Consider the following 24078-nt stretch of genomic DNA (forward strand, 5'->3'; position numbering starts at 1 on the left):
ACCAGCGCCAGCCCTGCCTTTTGACGGCTGGGTCTTAGTCTCTGTTTTTGGAAAGGAGGAACTGCCTTCTGCACCTGCCTCGCGGGGATGTTTTCAGTTCTGTAGAGGGGGAGCTCTGTGTAAACCCTCGGTATTATTTTTAAATGCTGAGGAATGTATGTAGGACAGGCAGATGGTGACTGCCTGCCTGTGTGGGGACTGGAGCTGTGTCCACAGAAACAGGACGAGCGGGCTGAGAGTTGAGGAGGAACTTGGACGTCATCTCCTACTGCCTTGGTTTACACATGGGGAAACTGAGGCCCAGGGAGGTGGAGCAGCTCCCTCAGATCCCAAAGGTGAATCCCAGGAACCTTTCTCTTGGACCTGCTTCACAACCACGTTGTCTGGAAGGGCTGGTGCATTTTGTAGTTCTGCTGCTGTGCAGAGCCCTGGCAGTGAGGGCTGGTTGGTTCTTAGGAATAATCGAACTGAGACTGTCGTGTGTTAGAAGACACACAGCCAGGGTCATGTTGTGAGCTCCTTGACTGTGTTCTTAGAACCTGGTGTCTGTCTCCAAAGTCTGCTTTTTTGGACCTGAGTGACCACCAGCTCTCAGCCAACCCCACTTCCAGCAGGCTTCCCACCTGCCCAGGCGGCGCCCTTTCTGGAGGGGAAGGGACAGAAGGGGCCCAGTGTTCTCTGAGCGCCACTAACAAGGAGAGTCCCGGAGAATGCGTGGAGGGAAAGAAGTAACAAACACGAGGACTACTTATTGAACCCCAAGTATATGCCATCTACCTCTTACATTTACTTTATCCCTCTATCTGTTGTATATGGGTCTTCTATCCCTCTGTCCTTCAGCAACCCTGCCCGGGAGGTAGGGTTACCCCAGTTTGACAAATGGAGAATTTTAGCTCAGAGAGGGGAACTCACTTATCTGAAGTCACACAGCTAGCTATCGTGATTAGAGAATCAGGCATTTGGCAGTTGTGATTGGGCGTGCCAAATCCCAGCCTTGGCTGTCTCTGCCTCCTGCAGCCCCGTGTTGAGGGGCGAGGGGGCAGATGGCGCGGACTATTCTGAGAAAGACAGCTTTACTGCGGCTTTTCCCACGCTGATGTCTGCGGGAGTTAGCATTTGAAAAATTCAGAACTTCTGGTAGGCCTTAATATTTTTATTTTTGGAATGTCACGGCTTCATAAGTCGGGTGAGTAAATCTATCTGAAGAGCTGTGTTTATTTTTTTCCTCTGCTGTTGGCTTCTACCCGGCAACTGTGGCTGCCTTTCAGAAATGAAGAGAGTTCCTGTAGGCCCCTCTCCCAGATGGATGCCCCTGCACTGGCTCTTTTTCCCCCAATATGAACACTTGCCACCTTTCATCTCTCATTCTTTTATATTTGATGGGGTTTTTTGAAGCTAGACTATTAGTGGTGAATGGCTCCATATGTCTTTCATAGATTTTTCTCAAATATTAGCGTAATTTTTGTTCTGGATAATAAATCTTATTAATGAAACGTTTTTTAAAGCGTGGAGAAAAGAATCAAGAATAATAGAAAGCCTGTGAACTAGTTCCGCTAAATTCTGACATTTTGTCATGCTTGCTTCCGAGTGTTTTGCAGAAAGCTTACAGCTGAGTTCACGTGCGCCCTCTGATCCCGTTCGCCAGCGGGTAACCACTGCCCCGAATGGGGTATTTTTCTTTTCCTGTACATTTTCCAAATGACGTCTACATCTGTATGAATCCTTTAGAGTAGTATGTTTTTCAAGCCTGATTTAAGTGCTATTCTGCACTCTGCTTTTTTCACTTAGCATTAAGTTTCTTGACTTATCCGTGTTGATTCATGCCATCCCAGTTCATTAAATAGAAGCCCTGGCAGTATTCCATTGTGTGAATGTCCCCTGATTTTTCATCCATTCCCTCTTTGATGGACGTTTAGCGTGTCTGGCAATTTTGCCTTCTGGCCTCGCTGCAGGGGATGTCCTCGTGCTGTTCTCTCATGTACGCTTCTCCCAGACCTGGGGTAGGTACCAGAAGACTGGCGGGGTCAGAGGGTCGGAGCATCTTCAGCTTCACGAGGAGTTGCCGATCAGTCCTCCGTTTCCTCCACTGCGTGCAGCGTGAGTTCCTGTTGCCGCACACCGTGTCGCCACTTGAGAACGTCAGACTTCAAATTCTTGCAAGTCTGCTGGGTGTGAAAGAGGACTTCCCGTTTCGTTAATCATTTTCTGATTACCAGCGAGGTTGAGTGCGTCTGAAGTGGCTGCTTGAGTTTTCTCGTCAGTGAAAGTACCTGTTCAGAGGCTCCATCCAGTTTTCTGGGTTGTCTGCGTTTTTTTATGTCATCTTGTAAGAAAGTCCTACATATCGATCTTTGTGGGTTATGTATGTGGCAGATACCATCATCCAGTTAGTGGCTTATCTTTTAGCTTTGTTTATAGTGTCTTTTGATGACCAGGAGTTTTACATTTTAATGCAGTTGTATTTATCAGTCTTTGTGGCTTGTGTGTTTTAAGTCTTGTTTCAGAAATCCTCCTTTACCCTGAGCTCATAGAGAGATGCTTTCGGGTCTAAATGAGGCTCATTTTGCATTTCTGGCCTTATTCCTTGGTTCGCTTTGGTATTTTCCACGCTTGCCCCGCCTGGGTGTATCTGCAGAGCAGAGTTTAGTTTGCAGATCGGTTCCCAGGGACTGTAGGAGTTGTTGGAGCCGCCCCCACGCACACAGGGCTGGGCCCGACTTGAGATCGGAGCAGAATCCCTCTTCTTGACCCTGTGGCTGTTTCTGAGAGGTGCTGAAGTGCAGCGTTTACTGGCCCCCTCTTAGCCTGGCTTATTTGCAAGCCTGAAAAAACTGGTCATGAGGTTGGCCCCTCCCTTGTCCTTCAGTTTAGTTTCACTGCCTGATTCTCACTTCCTGCTGCTGCAGCTGGATGCTGAAAAGACAGGCACGAGGGGGCCAGCTCCCGCTCCAGGTCCTCCCTTGGCCTGACGTGCATGGGACGCTTGGCGAGGACAGGGTTGGTGTGAAAAGAGAGCTGGTCAGAGTTCATCCGAAGTTCCCCACTTCGGTCTCTTTCCTCCTAGGAGCTCAGGAATGTTTTGCAGACCCAATCTCACGTGTCCATTGGATTTGGACAGAAGTATAAATTGGTTCAAGTAGGGTATAAATCAATTCACAGAAGCTGAGAGTGTCAGGATCGGAAGGGTCCTTAGGAGTCATCACGCATTCAGTCAGTGAGCGTTTACTGAGTGCTGGGTGCCGGGTATTGGCTGGTTGCTGGGGAAACAGGAAGGCCAAGGTCCCTGTCCTCATTTTGGGGGAGCAGCCACCACACCACAGGGATCATTTCAGAGTGGGGCAAGTATGATGGGGTAGAGAGGGGGCCCTTTGGATCGGATGCCTTTGCCATTTGATTGTTTAGATAGACCTTTCATCTTCCAGGTCAAGTGTCGCCAGCTATGGCCCCTGGGCCAAAGCCAGCCCAGCACAGTCCCTGAGCTAAGAATGGTTTTTACATTTTTAAATGATTGAAAAAAATTAAACATTTGCAATAGATTTTGATGATAGAGAACACTAACTCTGAAGCTCAATCAAGTGACACGTTACTTGCTCCCTCCTCCCCCAAAAAAGAATTCCCTTCTTTTAATTAGTAGACCTGTATTACAGAAAATTGTTCTCGTTTATTTTAATGTTTTCAATTTCATCAGTGAAAATTTTGTGGAATATTGTTTTCTTTCCTCTTATGTAAGTACCTCTATAATACCTTTAGTTTGGCCTCCTGATCTGCACAGCCCGGAGTATTTACAATCTGGCCTAAAAAGTCCGCAGACCCCTGTTCTTGCTGTGTGACCTGGAGCGGGTGCTTCTTCAGTCTCAGATTCCTTGTCTGCAAGATGGGCATGCACCTGTTCACAGGGCTCCTGAGAAGGAGTAAAGAGAGAACTGACGTTTGAACTCCTGCCATATGGGAGGAACTTCGGCAGATGTTAGATCTCTTAAAGGTCCCTGGTGATCCATTTCTTAAGGGCTGGTGAAGGGAGTGCAAAGGGGGCGGTTCAGGGTGGGGTGGGGCCCCTTTGGGGGTCAGCATCATGACGAACAGCATCCTCCACTGTTGCTGTCCAGCCCCCTGAGCTGCGGACCTGGGACCTTGCGAGGGCCCCGTTCTGATGGCTCACCAATCCCCACGCCATTAATGCTGCTCCGACATAATTGTCCTCTTAAAACGCAACGAAGCATAACTCAAAAATGTAAGTAACAGCTTCGGGCCCTTCACGAGGCTGTAAATACGGGACGAAAATAATTTATAGAGCTGTTTCCTGGTGCAGAACTGTCCTTTCCCCAGCCCTCCTCTCTTTCTCTTTGCTTACCTTGTTAATTCTCGCCAGAGGCTTTCTTCACTAACTCGTTTTAAGGAGGAATCCAAGCATTTGTCATTTTGTAATGGTTGCTGCTTCGCATTTCACAGGAGAAGCGAACAAGAAAGCTGTGCGCGGCGCGGATGCTGGGCGGGCAGCTCGGCTCGCTCGTTCCCAGTGGCCTGCCTCATCTGTACAGTGTTCCTTCAGCATCAGTGGAAACGTGGTGCACTGTACGTGTGAGTGAGAAATCTGTGTACATATGAAATCTGTGAATGCCAAGGGTCTGCAGTCCTGGCCTGAACCCGTGAGGCATTTTCTACCTTCTCCCCTGTTTCCCTCTGCGGCATCTTCCTTGAACAGATGGACCAGCAGAGGCTGGGGTTGGCGTGAGGTCATGGGGCGTTGTGCTGTGCAGACTTTAGACAGAGCAGGGATAGGACTGTGCTTAAGTGCTTGGAGCCAGAGGTGCCTCCTCGCTCTAGGCTCGCACATCCCCACGTGGCTGCTGCCTTCCTGGTGACAGCCGGAACGCCCCCATCGCAAGGTTCCACAGGAAGAGGCTTGTTTGATGAGAACCGAATGGCCCTGGGAAGTGCCTGGGACAGATGTCTGGGACTCCATCCGACACTGACGCCGCTACGCGGAGCAGTCTGGAGGCCGAGGGACCTTCAGGGGATTTTCCAGGGATGTTTACAAACAAGTCATCACACTCGGCTCCCTTGGTGCTTCTCATGTCCCCATGTGTGGACCGCGTGTGTGTGTTTGAAGAAGCAAGTTGAAGGGAAAGCAGATGGCGGTTTTCAGTGGCCTCGTGACGTTATGCAACTTGGCACTAGGCAGTGGGAAGAGGTGTGTTAATTTTCCGGTGAGGTTTTAGGGAAGATCTCCTTGAGATCTGCAAAGTGGAATGCAAAGCCATCTGTGTGTCTGTACGTATGAGGGTGGGTCTTGCTTTGTTGTGCATTGAGCTGCAGACCGGACTGTCCGGAAGCAGCGGATATAAACAGGCCATTGGGCAGAAATCTGAAAGCATGACCTGCCGATAGTTTGCAGATGTCAGATCTGTACTGCATCATGACGAGGCGTTCCTGGCGGGAGAAGAGACTTTGAAGGCCTCCAGCTGGTAGAACACAATCCCCATTTTTCAGCTGGAAAAGTCGGCGTCACTAACGGCATGTTCCAGAAGGACAGTTTGGGCGGGATGCAGCAGCTGTCTGAGTTTTTGCAGTTGCCCAGTTTTGGGCCCCTCCTCAGATGTGAGTCTGTGGGGCCAGGGCTGCTCGAGGAGCTGTCACCGCAGGCTGCTCGCCTCTGCCCGCTGGCGGAGGACTGGGATTTCTTTTTGCATTCTTGGGACAGATGGTATAGTTATTTTAAGTGACGTGCTGCAGTGAAAATGGGCGGCTCTTTCTCATTCTTCAGCTTAATGAAAAGAAGAAGAGGGAAAAGGAGAAACCCCAGCTAGCCAACTTCGTACTAAGGGGTTTGTCCTTTTTGGATTCTAAATGTGTCCCAAGACACTGAGATGGGATAAATATTTCAGCCACTAGAAAGTCCTGCTGTCGGGCTGAAAAGATTTCTAACCTCTTTTAAAGCAGACAGGGTAGGAATTTACTTGCACAAATCCAGACACCCCCAGGTCCCTTATTTTTAACTGTATGTGTACAGATCCCACTCACCTTCCAGGGGAATGAGGCCGAGGGTGGGTGGAACTTCCCAAGGAAGACCGTGAGAGATGGGGGTCCCTAAGCCCCGACGCTTGGTTTTCCCCTTAGAGCGACCACGGGTATTTATTGGGGGCCTGCTGAGCCCCGGGTGCCGAGGACGTGGAGCTGAGGAGACAGCGCTGCTGTCCGTCAGGGGCGTGCAGTCTATTGGGGAGATGGCACAGATACGTCAGGAAGCACAAGGGAAAACAGAGGACACAGGCAGAGTGTCCAGCTTTGGAAAAGAAAAACAGAGGGACCAGCTTTAGATTGGGTGTAGATGAAGTACCGTCAGAGTGAGGGATAAAGAAGCCTGCAGGAGGGGTGAGGAGGTGAGCCAGGTGTGTGAGTTTGCGGGGGCAGCCCTAACAGGACCGCAGACCGGGGGGCTTGACCAGCAGAAGTGTATTGTGTCACAGTTCTGTGGGCTGGGAGATGGAGATCGAAGTGGGGCAGGATTGGTTTCTTTGGAGGCCTGCGTCCTTGGCTTGGAGCCGGCCATCGTCCCTGTGTCTCTTCACATGGCCTTCCCTCTGTGTGTCTGTGTCCAGATTTCCTCTTGTCAGGGCCCCAGTCAGGCTGGAGTAGGGCCCTCCCCGACGGCCTCATTTTAACTCACTCCCTTCTTTAAAGGCCCCGTCTCTGAGTGCAGTCACATTCTGAGTCCTGTGGATTAGGACTCCGTGATAGGATTTTTTGGGGGACACAGTTCAGCCGTGATGCCAGGTGCAAAGTGAGGGGAAGAATTGTGTCCGTGAGCAGCAGGCGCAGTCCTTGGTGCTGGGGGGACATGTGTGTCCCAGGAAACGGTTGGAAGTGGCCGTGGAAGTAGACAGGGCTAGATCATGCCCGGCCTTGTAAACCACAGCCAGAGTTTGAGTTTATTCTAAGGGCACCGGGAAGCCATCAGTAGCACCGTAAAACCTCCCTCTGTTGTAGGAGGAGCTGGGGGGCATGAGAAGTGCACGTTGGAGGTTGGTTGAAGCCAGGATTTCTGAGCCTCGGCGCTGTGGACATTTCGGGCGGATGGGTCTGTGCTGGGAGGGGCAGCCCTGTGCATTGCAGATGCACAGAACCAGAATCCACTCACTACATCCCGCAACCAAGAGAGTCTCCAGACACTGCCGCTTGTCCCTGGAGCGGGCAGAGTTACCCTGTGGTGGGAACCGCTGGTTTAAAGGGGCAGGCGGGCACGGTGCTTGGGTTGGATGGTGCCAATTTAGTGAGGCACGTTGGATGGATTTGAGGAAGATTTCTGAAGACAGAATCAACCGGATTTAACTTCTTTTTCCTTGGTTTGTCCTCATGCTTTTGAGTTGGATGATATTGTCACTTCCTTTCCACCCAAGGCCCTTTGCCCCCTGCGTGCATACTGGAGCTGCTCAGAGAGCACAGAGACATTCCTCTGTGTTCTCAGTCACCCAGCCTGGGGATGCCCGGTCCTGCTGGGAGCCTCGTGGCGGCCAGGTCCACCTGTTCATAACAGACTGGTATTTAGCCCTGCATCACACCCTACATTTGTCAAGTCTGTGTGCCGCCAGCCTATCGCCTCTCTGAGCAAGCCCTTTGGAATCTAATCTGGCCAATTTTCTGCCTCCGGAAATCTGTTTATCAGAACAAGATTTCACAGTTGCAATGAGTCTTCCAGGGGCCTTGCCTTGGAGGAGCTGGCTCTAAGAAGCCAGCGTGTGATTTCCTAACAAAGCAGAACGGTGGTCACCTTCTGGAGCCCTGGAGAGCTCCCTGCTGGCTGGGGAGTCCGGGCAGTTGTTAGCAAACAGCTGGAATGTGTGGCTTTCTGGGTTGAGCATCCGAGTCTGGTTGGGATCCAGCATCTGGCGGTCCTTCTAGGCTTCTCTCCTATGTCTTCCCCTCGGGCATCTCGAGCCCTCGCCTGGAAGTGGTGAATTGGTTTCGTGTTCTTCTCAGGGTTGGTGGTGGCTTTCTGGAGTCCGGTCTTGAGAGGGGTTCTGGGATCGAGTGTCGGCTCAGCAGGCAGACGGCCACGATGATGATGTCTGACTTGGTGGAATAGGGGAAATAGTGGCACAGTCCATTTGCACTTCCGAACCATCAGAGCTGTGTGCTTCTTTATGCCATACTCCTCCGTGCCCTGGGCCGAACCTTCCTCACCTGTCTTTGCTGTCGGATCTCTAGGCCTGAGGGCCCTTACATTCCATCTCTCTGTCAGCGTCCACTGCAAATGCCACCTCTCTCCTGGAACCTTTCTTTAATGCCTTGAATTTTGACTTTATCTTAAGAACATTGGGGAGCCATTCAGTGGCTTTTTTAAACTAAGGAAGTGTCATGATCAATTAGCTCTTTCGAAAACTCCCTCTGGCCACAGTGAGGGGAGGGGGGAGGTGGAAAGGCCCAACCGGGAGAGGTGGCAGTGATCCTGGTGAGAGGTGGGGGTGACTTGGGCTCGGGTCGTGGCTGTGATGATGGAGAACAGTGTTCAGATGACTGGCCACCCATAGGGGCTGAAGGAGTGAGGAGCAGACAAGGGAGGTTTTCGGGTTCTGTGCAGGTGGTTGGGGCAGGGCGAGGCCCCTCCCTGGAGCTGCTGCCTCGGTGGGCTCTGGAAGTTCATTTCAGTTGGGAAACTTGCATGTCTGTGATGACTTCAGCACAGTGGGGCAGCTGGTCCACAAAGAATACCCATGGCACCCGGGCTGATGTGGGACTGCTTGCCGGTGGCTGTGTCCACTGCAGTTTGTTGTTGACCGCCTGTTCCAGTTGTCACACAGTTTTAGTGTCACCCCAGTAGTACTGTAGCTGCCTAGGAGAGTAAGTATTCATCTCTGCTCGGAGCCATCAGGGAACACTTCAGAGGGAGGGTAACAGAGAAGTTGTATGCTAATGGTTATGCAGGGATTTACTAGGAGACCCGGTGGTCGAAGGGCTTTCCAGGTAAAAATAATCGCATATGGAAAGGTGAGTGGCATGGAAGAAGATGTGACGTCAGGGATGCAGGAGATGCTTCTCTTTGGCAAAGCTTGTGAAAGAGGGTCGTGGGCCCCACTCTCCTCCTGCTGCCCAGACAGGTCTGGACTCCCCTCTTTTTAGTACATGGTGCTGAAATCACTAGTGTACCCGTGTGCCCTTCCAGCCTGAAGGAGGAGCCCTAGCGTTCAGCTCTGCATCTCTAGCACCTAGCACCAGTGTCTGGTCATAAATATTCAATAAATGCTTCTTGAAGACTCCGGAGGGAGCCCTGGAGGGACTGGTCTTTTTTTTCTCCTTTTCCCCTAAGACCATTTTACTTCCAGAGGGCTCCTTATCTCTCAGCTATTGATCACACTGGCTCAGACTGATCAGATTGATCAGATTCTGGCTGCCTGGAGACTCTGCCCCTGGGGCCCATTGGTGGGTGGACTCAGCACCCCGTGCCCCTGTGATCTTGGCCTTTTCTTTTTGTTTCCAGCTGAGATTTGGCACTTTGGGGTGAGGGCCTTGGCATTTTATGCCTTTGTTCAGTGGAATTGAATCTAAACCTCAGGCTGGGTTCTAAACCCCCGGGAACTTTCGGCACACAGTCAGTGACCTTGGTACCCTCTTGGGAGTCAGGATGCCTGAATTTGAGTTTCAGTTTGGCCTCCCTTCCCGGGCGACCTCTGGCAGGTTGGTTTTGTGGGCTGGGGCTCCAGTTTCCTAAAGTGAAATGATCTCCCAGGATTCCTGCTGACGTGGCTCAACTTCAAGGATGCCGTGAAGGGGCAGAAGGGCCACAGTTCCTGTTGCTGGAGGCCTTGGGAGTGGGGCGCTCACTCCTGTCTTGGAACCTTCATTTTTAGCCACTGCCGACCGCCAGACAAGAAGGTTTAGATTTCACCACGAAGGTTTTTGACGGAGAAAGAAGAAAAGCCAGTGAGCACCCGTTGTGGGCCTCAGGCACCTGCTGAGGGTGTCCCCGTATTTCTCCCGTCTCCCTCTCAGACTCCGGGGGTGGGGAGGGAGGGGCAAGATGGTCAGTCCATCTCACAGATGAGGAAACTGAGGCCCCTCCTGGAAGTCTCACTTATACGCCCGCGCCGAAGGAGAGCCCGTGCCGTTGTAGGGGTACCGCTGTCCTCGCGCCTCTGCCGTGCCGGCTGACCTCCCTGTCCCCTCTCTCCTGCAGAGGGCCAGCTGCTCCCAGGGAACAACTTCACCAATGAGTGCAACATTCCAGGCAACTTCATGTGCGGCAACGGGCGCTGCGTCCCTGGCGCCTGGCAGTGCGACGGGCTGCCCGACTGCTTTGATGGCAGCGACGAGAAGGAGTGCCGTGAGTGAGGGCCTGGCAGGGGTGGTGGGGTGGGGTTGACGGAGGGGAGGGGGGGCCTCAGGTGGGGGTGGAGGGGGTAGCAGGGGAGGCAAGGTGTCGGGGGACCCCCAGGCCGGGGCGGCAGGGTCAGCGGGATGGGGTGGGGACCCCGGGCTGGTGAGGTGAGGGCGGCAGGGTAGCTGAGGGGACCCCGGGCCAGGGAGCTGGCCGGATCAGGCCCTCTCCCTGCGCTCTGCTTGCTGCTGCTGGTGGGCTTGGGCCTCTGGCGGTGGCCTGCCCTCTACCTGTCGCTCTGTCTCAGAGCAGCATGGTCTGCGCAGAAACAGGGGGCTCGGTGGGGACCGAGCCACAGCTCTGGGAGAGCAGAGGACCCTGCCCCACCCTGGGGGACTGTCAGCCTTCACGTTCCACAGGAGGAGTCGGAGACTCCTGGGGTTACGCAGCTTCAGGACCTCCCGACCAGGAAGCTGCAGACCTGGCTTAGAACCCAGGGCTGCCTGACCCCCAGGCCCAGGCCGGTGACCATTGCTCCCATCTTGTACGTTGTGCAGTGTGCCCGGTTAAATAAGGTGTAGCTTGGTCGGTACTGCCTAGCTGGAGAGTAATTTGCTTCTCTGCCTTTCTCTCTGCCGACACGGCCCGGGCGTCATCTTCAGATGGGCACTGCTAGGACCTGGGAGTTCTTTCTGATCTTCCCCATCCCACCCCACCTCCTCCTCCAGCCTCTTTCCCGTTTCGTGCCCCCAAAATGGGCATGAGATCTGGGTTGGTGGTCATCCTTGAGAAAGGAGGCACTTGGGACGTGGTTGAGGGGCGTCCAGGGGGTGGAATGGTCGTGCTCCCTCCCCGTGGACACATGTTCTCTTCCTCGCCAAGTTTGGCCCTGCAGGCTGAGCTCCGCAGCGGCCCCTGGCGGGGGTGGGGAAGCGCACGGAGGGGTGCTGGGCCGGGGTTGTCTGGGGGGACTGCCTTGGGACCACACAACTGGACAGTGGTTCTCGGTTCTTCCCTGCGCTTGGGCACCAAGCCACAGAGCCTCTCTGACAGGAGAACTGTGTGTTCTGGCTGAGTCTGCTCTCTCTGGAAGCCAGCTGAGGAAATGGCTGAGGAGGGGTGATAATCTGAACTTTTAACATAGCCGTTCCCAGGGAGTGAGGCCCGGTCTGTTGACGCTCAGGAAGGAGTCCTGGATCTGGACCCCACCTCTGGAGCCAGCCAGCCCTCCCTCACACGTGCTCCCTCGGGCAGGCCGCCCATGCTGAGATGGGCCCCTGGTCTGACCCCGGGGTCTAGTGTCTTGCCTGTCTGCCTGCCTCTACTCTTCAGAGAGGCTTCCAGAGGGGGTGGATTGGGAGGATGTTTTTTGTGGGAAATATTTCATTTGGTTTGTTGCGTGTGATTTTTTCTGAATAGACCAGTACACACAATGCATTTTTTATTTTTGCAGAATTTAAAAAGAGGTATTATATCTACTTCAGCTTTCTCTGTTTCTAGCGTGGCTTCACAATTGCTGGAAATTTAGTGTTTGTAATTTGAGTTACATATGAGATAGTATGTGTGAGCTGTATCAGCTGTCCAGTTTTGAGCATTATTAAGCACTATGAGTACGTGGAAGGATCCTTTTTGGAACACGGTGTGTATTTGCCCTCCAGTAAATGCAGATTGTCTTCAGCTGAGCCGAGAATATTCGGCAGAGGATAAGTTTGTGAAAGGATGCAGAATTGGGATTGAGACCCAAGTTCTGTGCCCAGCTTCGTCAGTAGCAGCTATGTGATACTGGGGTATTTGGTGACATTCTGTGTCCTCTTCCCATCCGGTTCCATGATTTCAGGATTCATGTGCAGACTGGAAGAGGCGGTGGAAAGAAAATATAAAAGAAAGATGGTGCGGGCAGCTGCCTGGCGCAGTTTGGTTTGGTGTGGAACAGGTTTGTTTTGGCTCTTCTCCATCATTTTTTTCTCCTCATTTCGTACCCATAACCCCCAAGTGTAGTCGAGACTTGATCGACCTTTATTTAGTCTTTTGATCAAAACAATGAAAAAAACCATACACACAAACCCAGGCAGTAAGCAAACCTCTTCTCTGTTGCCCTTCTTTTTTTTTTGGTCCTTAAATGATAAAAACAGAAGGACACTAGAAAATTCAGACAACAGAGCAAGGAAGAGAAGTCGGGTTGTAAAGCAGAATCGACCTGCGTTTTCAGTTTCTCACCTGTTGCCTTCCAGCCCAGGTGTTGAGGGTGCCAGCTCTGGAGAAGGACTGTGTCCGAATACCAGCCCCTCCCCTGTGCCATGTCAGATCTTAGGAAAGTGACCAGAATGTTCTAAACGTAGCCATTGGAAGGATTAAATGAAAATTCTTAACTGCCGGTTCCCCAATTTCCTCCTCTCCGGAGTGAGAATATGGGTGCTAATGAGCTCTGCTGGGAGGTTTGAGCGCATGTCACACACGCAGCACAGTGCCGCATATAGCAGGTGACCGTAAACAGGAAGTGATGCTGGTCCGTCCGCACAAACTAATACGGCGTCGTCATGAAGATTGCCACTCAGCAGCCTTCTTTGTTCTGCTTCCCCTTAAAGCCCCTTGCCATGTGACCATAGTTAGACAGAAGAAACTTTTTATCATAAAGGTGATAAAAAATCACGTATTGTAAAAACTGGGGGAACGAGGAGGAGAAAAACAACGGACTCGCACAGAGTCCATCCTGTAACAGAACCGCTATTAGCATCTTGAAAGTTTTCATTCAAGCTTTGCCCAGTTGTAATCACCATGGGTATACAGTTTTATATTTTGATTTTTTTCCCCAGGTAACATTTTAACATTTTTGGGTTTTCTTTTTCATATTTCTCTACCATTTTTAATGCTTAGATGAATAGTCCATGCACTTGGTAAAATATAGTTTATTTACTCATTTGGCATTTATGTTGTGTTCAGTTTTTCGCTGTTAGAAATAATGTTCGCTGTCATGACCACGAGGATGGACATGACTTTCCCTGTTTTGAGAAGTTTTCTTAGGCTGGATTCTCAGAAACGAAATTTCTGGGTTGAAGGACAGGAGCCTTTTCTGGTTCTCGAAACAGATGCCCGCTTGTTCCGCTTACAGTTCGCTTCAGCTCTCTCTCTCGTTGGCAACTTGTGAGAAGTCTGGCTTTATTTTAGGCTTGGCAGCATTGGGTAATATCTCAAAATATTTTTTTTTCTGGCTAATTTAATAGTTGAAAATGGTTATACATTTTAATTTTCAATTTTTTTTATTATCTGAAGAGAGTGAATGCTTCCCCATACCCCTGTTTACTAGTTGTATTTCTGACTTTGTGAAATAGCTATTAACGGACTAGAATAAATTTCCAACTGGGTTGAGTCATTAAATTTTCAGCCTCGTGTATCTGGAGAACCTCTGCTTAGAGTTTTGAGAAAAGAGGCTCATTTTGGGGTAGTTTGAATGTATTTCTGTTTTTGGTTAATGGCAGGCCCTAAATGATTGTTTTATCAAAGTAACTTTTTTTTTTTTGGTAATAAAAGGAATAGAGATATGTTTTAGAAAAATGTGGCAGCTCCTTGAAAGCACTTATGACGAGAGCCTTGACCTGTGCGTCCCTGAGCTTGCTCTGGGCTGTGCCATCCCAGGCACGTTACGTGACATTAACTCATTTGCTTGTCACAAGCCTCATGAGGGACTGTGGGTATCTCCAGATGAGGAAACTGAGCCACAGAGAGATTCCACGGAGCTCCCCTCCTGTCCCAGAGAGTTGTCCCCATAACCTTCCTCCATCATAGGCCTCAGTGGGACCAATCAGTCCTCTCTCTGTGTGTGGCTGTGTTAGTTCCTCTGCGGAATGGGATTGTACTGTGTTATCACTACTAACCGGCTTTTTAAAAAACATTTAAAAATGTTGATGATGTTTTTCTATGCAAGTGATTTTCAAGTGGCTACTAGTCCTGTGAGCTCTGAAAGAAGAGACGACTGAATTCCTGCCGCTCGTGCCACGCTAAGCGGCCGTCCAAAGTTCCAGGACCCTGAGGTGATCTGGAATCCTGGGCCTCCCAGTTCTGTGAGGAATTTGAGCCGCCGTCTCTCTGCGGCCTAACCAATTGGGGGCGAGATCTTGACTGTCTGAGATCCAGGTCACAAAGTAGTTCATTTTCTTCTTTGAAAAATTACAGTGATCGATATCTTTGACTTGGCTTGTACGAACTTTTAAAGTCTCAGGTCCTTTATGTTGTTTTGTGTGTCTGTGTGTGTGTGTGTGTGTCTGTGGAGGGGGTGGAGAAGGAGATAAATTCAAGGACTTTGTCATATGATGAAATTCTGATGGAGTCTCTGAGTCCAGAGACACGGAGAAGTAGGTGCAGAAATGGGATTTGAATTTCATTTGCTTTACTGTCCCCGACTCTTTCTTGAGCACGCCTTCTAATTGCTCTGGCGTGATGGCAGAAATCGGCGAGCTAGTGTCGAGCGGGCAAGTTCGCAGTAAGCGTCTCTGAAGCAGAAGAAATGTGTCCTCTTTCCCTTTATCGTCCTTCTCATCTTCTGCCTCTGGGTGGCGCCACATGTAGGCGTTCTTTTAAACCTGGTGCAAGCAGAGAGATGAGGGAAAAAGCCTAGATTCTGAGTTATTATCCTTCCCAAACTGTAGCAGTAATTTGGCTCTCTCACCAGGGCACCCACTGCTTGGCTCATGTTGAAATGCCCCAGGAAATCAGCAGTTTCCACAGGGTGGAGGCAGCTTGCCCTTCCTCTCCGGCTGCTCTGTTTTTTTCTCACGGGGGATGGTGAGCGCTGATGGCCGTGGCCCAGGAAGGATGCAGCCACGGCGGGGTTTAGTCCTTCCCCGAAGCTGTGTAAAAAGAAAACTGGCCCAACGCCACTGATGTGGGTTGAACTGGATTGACACAGTCCTGGGGATGTAATTAGTTAAGACAAGGTCCTACTGGAGTAGGGTGGGCCTGAATCCGATATGGCTGGTGTCCTTATAAGAAGATGGTATGAGGATGGGTGGGAGGGAGGGAGGGCACCTGACAGCAGAGGCAGAGACTGGAGTGATGCTGCTGCAAACCAAGGGGCACCAGGATGGACAGCTGCCGCCAGAAGCTACAAGGAGTCGGGGAAAGCTTCTGCCCTGAGTCTTGGCGGGAGCATGGCCCTGCTCACGCCTTTACTGTGGACTTTCGGCCTCCAGAAATGTGGGAGAATACGTTTCGGTGGCTCAAAGCCACTCACTTTACGGGACTTTGTTATGGCTGCCCTAGGAGACTTACCCGTCCTTGCCGGGGACCGTTTGGGCTCCTGGCTTGTGTGCGCTGGCTCAGCCCAGTCCATGTGGGCCTCCTTTTGTCACCTCCTGCTGCGTTCTCTGGGAGTCACTGCCTTGTCATGTGACTGAGGCAGCCTCAGCCCCGTCCCCTGCACGCCCCGTGAAGGCTTAAGCTCCTGCCCGGCACTCACCACCCTGAGAGAGCCAGGGCTGGCATGCGTTACCGTGCCTCTTTTCTAGTTTAGTCCTTTTATTTGCTTGTGTATTTGTTTTCAAGGTCTCAGGTATTTCCAGGCATGCCCCCTACTTCACTTAATTTTGTCTCAAATGTGAGATCATAAATCCTGTGGTTAAGAACAGGGGCCTTGGGGCCAGCCTCCACTTAGGACCCTTGAGCCCTGGGCTCTGTTTCACCTAACTCTATGCCTGTTTCCTCGTCTGTAAAATGGGGGATGGTGGCAGTACCTACTCCAGGGGCCGTATTTATAACGTTAAACAGGCTGCATGTCCAGGCCGTAAGCCAGTCGGAAGGGAGCTGTCCTCGAACAGTAGGCACGGTTTCCGGGTGCCGATGGCGTGAAGATCGGCTCTGCTGACCACAGGGCATCGTTTCCAGTCTCTTGCGATCTGAGGGCTGTGAGGCTCGGAGCTGCATGCCCGCGCTGACTGCTGTCTTCCCTCCGTGAGTGCCGAGGCCCTGGGCCTCACGTTCCTGTGGTCAGTGCTGCAGTGCTGCGCGGTGCTCCCCCAGCCTCCAGCCCGCCCTGGCCCTCCCCAGTGAGCTCGCCTTCCCTGCGGCCCCACCCCTTCCTGCCTTCACTTTGAGACTCTAAGTCGAGCCACCTTTCCTTTGCTGGGTCAGTATTTTTTCACTCGAAAGAGTCTTGAACACACAGTCATGGCTCTTAGGAAATTCACTTTAGCGTAGAGCTCCAGGGGGCCAGCTAGACTCTGAAGCCAGCGCGAAAGGGAAGGAGACCAAGATGGGAGGGCCTGAGAGGAGCCAGGGTGGTCTGCAGGTGGCAGGGAGGGCAGCCGGGAAGTAGCCATCTTGCTTTCAGCTGGGGACCTGCCATCACGGCCCTGCGCTTGGCTCCCGCTGGAGGGGCCACCATCGGCTTGCTCCCAGCCCTGCTGGAGCCCCGCACGGTCAACCAGCTAAGTGGATTCTGATGATGGTGTTTCACCTTATCGCCGGAACAGTCATCTTCAGTCTCTGCCTTCGCTGTGCTGGCCTGAACCCAGCACCGCTCCCTGCGGCCTCCAAGGTTTTAGGGCTGGAACCTGGAGAAGGAACAGCCTTCCAGATCTGCATCCCCGCAGACGTGCTCGTTGTGCCCGTGCAGACAGTGAGGAACGACTCTCTGTCCAGATGTTGGCATCACAGCATAGGAGAATCCCCAGGTGGTCACCTGGCAGGTACTTAGGGGCGTTTCTGGCTCGTCAGGCTGCACTTGACCTAACACAAGTTTGACCTGACGCAGACCTGCCTGAGAGAGCCCTGGTAGCTGTCTGAAGATGCCAACACCAGTTTCACCCTAGGGAGAGAAATATGAAGTATTCTGAAGCTCTGAATATGAGTTCCCAAGGGCTGTTTGACAAAGAACCACAAACCGATGGCTTAAAACAACAGAAATCTATTCTCTCCCAGTTCTGGAAGCTAGATGTCTGAAGTCACGGTGCTGGTGGACCCTGCCCTCTCGGGGAGCATCTCGGGAGGCTCCTTCCTCGCTTCCTTGCTGGCTTTCCTTGGCTTCTTTGGCTTGCAGATGTAGCACTCCGGTCTGCTTCTGCCGTCACATGGCGTTCTCCCCGGGTGGCTGTCTCTCCGTGCACGTCTCTCTGTGCTTATAAGGACACTCGTCATTGGTCCACCTTAATCCAGTATGACCTCATCTTAACTTGGTTAGATATGCAAAGACCCTATGTCCAAATAAGGTTGCGTTCTCAGGTTCCAGGACACAGCCTCCTGCACTGGGTAATACTGGGCGCACTGGGTCATATTGGGCTCACTGGGTAATATTGGGTGGTCGAGTGCCCAGTGACCAGCAGCTCCCACAGCTGGAGGTCCTGTGCTATGTGGGTTCCCCCCGTGTCTACCTGGGGTGCTTCGATGTTTGATTGAGTCCTCCCTCGACCGCATGGTGGTCAGGGAACAGGACCAGATGTGTCCATAGAGCAGGAGGGGTTTGAAAACCTGGGAAGAGTGCTTTACATAGAAAATAAATAGGTATATGTTTTTGAAAAGTCAGCAATATGTCGTCTTACTTCTGTTACCTGGCATCTTGATTTGGCCACTTCCATGATGAAGAACATACTCTGAACTCTAGGTACTGTGTGTGGCGGCCCATGAGCGCTCTGAGCCTTTAAAGGCTGTGAGAGTGGGTGGGGCCTGCAGATCTGCCCTCCAGCCCACCTGGGAGGAAGGTGGGAGGGTCCTAGCCAGACTGGGCTGTACTCAGGTTTCCTTTGTCCTGCAGAGGACACTAAAAACACGAATTAGTTGCCAATGTTTCTAAATTGGGAACTTGCATAGGAAAATCGAGATTATCAGGTTTTCTTGAAAAATCAGATTTAGCGTTAAGATATTCTCTGCGCTCAGAACCCGCTTCCCTCAGCATCTGTCATGCATCTCTCCGGCCTGCTCATTCTCAGGCCTCCAGTATTTCTTTAATTCCAAGCCACGCATCTTCTCATGGTTCAGATCTCTGAGTCGGTGGGATAGGAGGATGTGGTGTCCCAGTGTAACTGGCCGAGTTTCTCCTTTCCTAGTTGTACATAAAATAGTGGCGTGCCTTGCAGTCAGTGGCGTCTTGGATTCACTGAAGCGGAATTAATTTTCTCGGATTGTTTGCATCTGATGTTTCATCCAAACAGAGAAGCGTGCGTTTTCCTTGGTGGCTGTGCTCGAGGATGGGAGGCAGGGTGCAGAGCAGGGGGTCTGGCTCTGAAGCCACAGGGCCTGGACTGAATCCTGGCTCTGTCACATGTGAGCTGATGGGACTGGGGCAAGGTACTCAGTTTCCTCTTAAATCCCATGGAATTTATTTATTTATTTATTTTAAGGTTATGAAAGTTAACATCCTTGTGAAATTACAGTTGTACATGATTATTAGTCATGTTGTAGGTACACCACTTCACCCCTAGTGCCCTACCCCCACCCCCCTTTCCCCTGGTGACCACTGATCAGTTCTCTTTGTCCATATGTCAACTGCCACCTGTGAGTGGAGTCATACACAGTTCGTCTTTCTCTGTCTGGCTTATTTCACTCAACATAATACCCTCAAGGTCTATCCATGTTGTTGTGAATGGGACGACTTTGTCCTTTTTGATGGCTGAGTAGTATTCCATTGTATATATATACCATATCTTCTTTATCCAATCATCAGTTGCTGGGCACTTAGGTTGGTTCCATGACTTGGCTATTGTGAAGAATGCTGCGATGAACATAGGGGTGCATGGGACTTTTGGAATTGCTGATTTCGGGTTTTAGGATAGATACCCAGTAGTGGGATGGCTGGGTCACAAGGTATTTCTATTCTTAACTTTTTGAGGAGTCTCCATACTGTTTTCCATAGTGGCTGCACCAGTTTGCATTCCCACCAACAGTGTACGAGGGTTCCTTTTTCTCCACAGCCTCTCCAACATTTGTCACTCTTGGTTTTGGATATTTTTGCCATTCTAACAGGTGTAAGGTGATATCTTAGTGTAGCTTTGATTTGCATTTCCCTGATGATTAGTGATGATGAGCATCTTTTCATGTGTCTATTGGCCATCTGTATATCTTCTTTGGAGAAATGTCTGTTCATGTCCCCTGCCCATTTTGTAATTGGGTTGTTTGATTTTCTATTGTTGAGTTGTGTGAATTCTTTGTATATTAGGGAGCTTAACCCTTTGTCGGACAAATAACTTGCAAATATTTTTTCCCAATTAGTGGGCTGTGTTTTTGTTTCACTCCTGTTTTCCCTTGCCTTGAAGAAGCTCTTTAGTCTGATGAAGTCCCATTTGTTTATTCTTTCTGTTGTTTCTCTCATGTGAGGGGTTATGGTGTCCAAAAAGATTCTTTTGAAGCTGATGTCAAAGAGTGTGCTGCTGATATTCTCTTCTAGAAGACTTATTGTCTCAGGCCTAATCTTTAGGTCTTTGATCCATTTTGAGTTTATTTTAGTAAATGGTGAAAAAGAATGGTTGATTTTCATTCTTTTACATGTGGCTGTCCAGTTTTCCCAGCACCATTTGTTGAAGAGACTTTCTTTCCTCCATTGTAGGCCCTCAGCTCCTTTGTCAAAGATTAGCTGTCCATAGATGTGTGGTTTTATTTCTGGGCTTTCAATTCTGTTCCATTGATCTATGCATCTGTTTTTGTAGCAGTACCATGCTGTTTTGATGATTGTAGCTTTGTAGTATGTTTTGAAGTCAGGGATTGTGATGCCTCCAGCTTTGTTCTTCTTTCTCAGGGTTGCTTTCGCAATTTGGGGTCTTTTGTTGCCCCATATGAATTTTAGGATTCTTTGTTCAATTTCTATAAAGAATGACATTGGAATTCTGATAGGGATAGCATTGAATCTGTAGATTACTTTAGGTAGTATGGACATTTTAACTATGTTTATTCTTCCAATCCATGTGCATGGAATGTCTTTCCATCTCTTTATGTTGTCGTCGAATTCTTTCAAGAAAGTCTTGTAGTTTTCGTTGTATAGATCTTTCACTTCCTTGGTTAAATTTATCCCAAGGTATTTTTTTTGTTGTTGTTGCGACCGTGAATGGGATTGAGCTCTTGAGATCGTTTTCTGTTAGTTCCTCGTTAGCATATAGAAATGCTACTGATTTATGTATGTTGATTTTATACCCTGCAACTTTGCTGTAGTTGTTGATTGTTTCTAATAGTTTTTCTATGGATTCTTTGGGGTTTTCTATATATAAGATCATGTCGTCTGCAAACAGTGAGAGTTTTACTTCTTTGTTGCCTATTTGGATTCCTTTTATTTCTTTGTCCTGCCGAATTGCTCTGGCCAAAACCTCCATTACTGTGTTGAATAAGAGTGGTGAAAGTGGGCACCCTTGTCTTGTTCCTGTTCTGAGAGGGATGGGTTTCACTTTTTGTCCGTTGAGTGTGATGTTGGCTGTGGGTTTGTCATATATGGCCTTTATTATGTTGAGGTACTTTCCTTCTATACCTATTTTATTGAGGGTTTTTATCATAAATGGATGTTGGATCTTGTTGAATGCTTTCTCTGCATCTATTGAGATGATCATGTGGTTTTTGTTTCTCATTTTGTTAATGTAGTGAATCACGTTGATTGACTTGCGGATGTTGAACCATCCCTGTGTCCCTGGTATAAATCCCACTTGATCATGGTGTATAATCTTTTGGATGTATTGCTGTATTCGGTTTGCCAAAATTTTGTTGAGGATTTTTGCATCTATGTTCGTAAGTGATATTGGCCTGTAGTTTTCCTTCTTTGTGTTGTCCTTGTCAGGTTTGGGGATCAGAGTGATGTTGGCTTCGTAGAATGTATTAGGGAGCGCTCCATCTTCCTCTGTTTTCTGGAACAGTTTGAGAAGGATAGGTATTAAATCTTCTTTGACTGGTAGAATTCTCCAGAGAAGCCGTCTGGTCCTGGACTCTTCTTTTTGGGGAGATTTTTGATTACTGTTTCTATTTCTTTACTGTGATTGGTCTATTCAGATTCTCTATTTCTTACTGATTCAGTTTTGGGAGGTTGTAAGAGTCTAAGAATTTATCCCTTTCTTCTAGGTTGTTCACTTTGTTGGTATATAGTTTTTCATCCTTTGTATTTCTTCGGTATCTGTTGTGATTTCTCCTCTCTCATTTCTGATTTTATTTATTTGAGACTGCTCTCTTTTTTTTAGTGAGTCTGGCTAAGGGTTTGTCGATTTTGTTAATTTTTTCGAAGAACCAACTCTTTGTTTCATTGATCCTTTGTTCTGTCTTTTTTGTTTCAATATCGTTTATTTCTGCTCTAATTTTTATTTCCCTCCTTCTACTGACTTTGGGCTTTGTTTGTTCTTCTTTTTCTAATTCCCTTAGGTGTCATTTGAGGTTGTTTATGTATGATTTTTCTCGCTTATTGAGGTGAGCCTGTATTGCAGTGAATTTCCCTCTTAGGACTGCCTTTGCTGCGTCCCAAATCATTTGGTACAGTGTGTTTTCATTTTCATTTGTCTCCAGATAATGTTTGATTTCTTCTTTAATTTCTTCAATAATCCATTGTTTGTTCAGTAGCATGTTGTTCAGCGTCCACATTTTTGGCCCTTTCCCAGCTTTATTCTTGTAGTTGATTTCTAGTTTCATAGCATTATGATCAGAAAAGATGCTTGATATTATTTCAACCCTCTTGAACTTATTGATGCTTGCTTTGTTTCCCAAGATATGGTCTATCCTTGAGAATGGTCATGTGCGCTTGAGAAGAATGTGTAACCTGCTGTTTTTGGATGAAGTGTTCTGTATATATCTATTCAGTCCATTTTGGATGAAGTGTTCTGTATATATCTATTAAGTCCATCTGGTCTAATTTTTCATTTAATTCTATAATTTCCTTGTTGATTTTCTGTCTGGATGATCTGTCCATTGGTGTTAGTGGGGTGTTGAGGTCCCCTACTATTATTGTATTGCTGTTGATGTCTCCTTTTAGTTTTGTCAGTAGTTTCTTTACGAATTTTGGTGCTCCTGTGTTAGGTGCGTATATATTTATAAGTGTTATGTCTTCCTGGTGGAGCGTCCCTTTTATCATTATATACTGCCCCTCTTTGTCTTTCTCTATCTGTTTTGCTTTGAAGTCTACTTTGTCTGATATAAGTATGGCAACACGTGCTTTCTTTTGTTCATTATTAGCTTGGAGTGTTGTCTTCCATCCCTTCACTTTGAGTCTGTGTTTGTCTTTGGGGCTGAGGTGTGTTTCCTGGAGGCAGCATATTGTTGGATCTTGTTCTTTGATCCATCCCGCCACTCTGTGCCTTTTGATTGGAGAGTTCAATCCATTCACATTTAGAGTGATTATTGAAACATGGTGGCCTACTGTTACCATTTTATCACTTGTTTTCCGGTTCTTTTGCATTTTGTCCTGATGGAGAGCTGTTACTTTGTGTTATTGTCCTGCTTATCTCCTTTGTTCTGGATTTTGTAACCCCTTTCCTTTTTTTGATTTTTCAGGAATGAGGTTCTTCCTGAGCATTTCTTGAAGAGCAGGTTTTGTGGCGATGAACTCCCTTAACTTTTGTTTATCTGGGAAAGCTTTTATTTCTCCATCGTATTTGAAGGATATTTTCGCTGGGTAGAGTATTCTTGGCTGCAGGTTTTTGTCCTTCAGAGTTTTGAATATTTCATTCCCATCTCTTCTAGCCTGTAAGGTCTCTCCTGAGAAATCTGCTGATAGCCTTATGGGGTTTCCGTTGTAAGTTATTTTCTCCTGCCTGGCTCCCCTTAGTATTTTCTCTTTGACGTTGACTTTTGGTAGTTTCACTACTCTATGCCTTGGGGTTGGTCTTCTTGCATTGAAAAAGTCTGGAGATCTATTGGCTTCTGTCACACGAAGTTCCATCTCTCTTGCCGAGTTTGGAAAGTTGTCAGCTATTATTTCTTTGAACAGACCTTCTGCCCCCTTCTCCTTCTCTTCTCCCTCTGGGATACCTATAATCCTTATGTTGCATTTCCTAATCGAGTCAAAAAATTCTCGGAGGGTTTCTTCATTTCTTTTTAGTCTTAGTTCTCTCTCCTCCTCTTTCTGCAGCATTTCTATATTCCTAGCCTCCAAATTGCTAATTCTGTCCTCCATATTATCGACCCTACTGTTCAGAGAGTCCAGATTTTTCTCAATCTCCTCCATTGTGTTCTTCATCTCCAGTATTTTGTAGTGTCAAGCTCTTTTGTGGCATAGCTCCTAAACTCATTGAGTTGTCTATCTGAATTCTCTTTTAACTCGTTGAGTTTTTTAATAATGGCAGTGTTGAAATCATCATCATTTAGGTTATAGATTTCGTTGTCTTTGGGATTGTTTTCTGGGTGCTTATCATTTTCCTTCTGTTCTGGAGATTTAATATATTTTTCCATACTGCTTGATGGTGTGGGTTTGTGCCTCCGCATAGAGATAGAGTTTAGTCGCTGCTTCCACTTGTTGCGACTGGTGTGTGTAGGGGGGCAGCTGTTTAGACTGCACCAACCAGGAACCCTGTCAGCTGTTACTGACTGGACCTGGACCCCTCCTCGTAGTCACAGTGGTCCTGTGGGGTCCCTTGTCGGTTGTGGGGGCAATCACAAGGGAGCCTCAGGTTGCTGGTGCCTACTGTTGCAGCCCAGTTAGACGCGCTCCCTCCATGTGGTCTGCAGGGGTGTTATGGGCTTTCCCAGCAGCCGGGAGCAGGATCACCTATAATCGCATCTTTGTCACTGACAGAGCCCACAAGATCACACTTGTCCACTATAGGTCCCAGCAGAGCTATGGGTATCTTCTGCAGTTTGTCGTTAGCTCACTTAGCTGGGCTACT

At 48.9% G+C, this 24078-nt stretch overlaps 1 protein-coding gene across 19 annotated transcripts in view; it reads left to right on the top strand.

The window, feature by feature from the left end:
* Positions 1-24078, top strand: part of LDLRAD3 (low density lipoprotein receptor class A domain containing 3) — a 271148-nt gene that overhangs the window by 60839 nt on the left and 186231 nt on the right. For 14 of the 19 annotated variants that reach the window (XM_070564812.1, XM_070564811.1, XM_070564803.1 and 11 more), the window contains exon 2: positions 10172-10318. In XM_070564812.1, the coding sequence (XP_070420913.1) occupies positions 10172-10318 (147 nt within the window). Of the gene's footprint in view, positions 1-4449; positions 4579-9804; positions 9919-10171; positions 10319-24078 lie in introns of those variants that run through there. The other 5 variants (XM_070564808.1, XM_070564814.1, XM_070564818.1 and 2 more) reach the window with 4 other exon arrangements.

The sequence above is a fragment of the Equus przewalskii genome, chromosome 11 (genome assembly GCF_037783145.1).
Source record: "Equus przewalskii isolate Varuska chromosome 11, EquPr2, whole genome shotgun sequence".
In the NCBI taxonomy this organism is placed as follows: domain Eukaryota; kingdom Metazoa; phylum Chordata; class Mammalia; order Perissodactyla; family Equidae; genus Equus; species Equus przewalskii.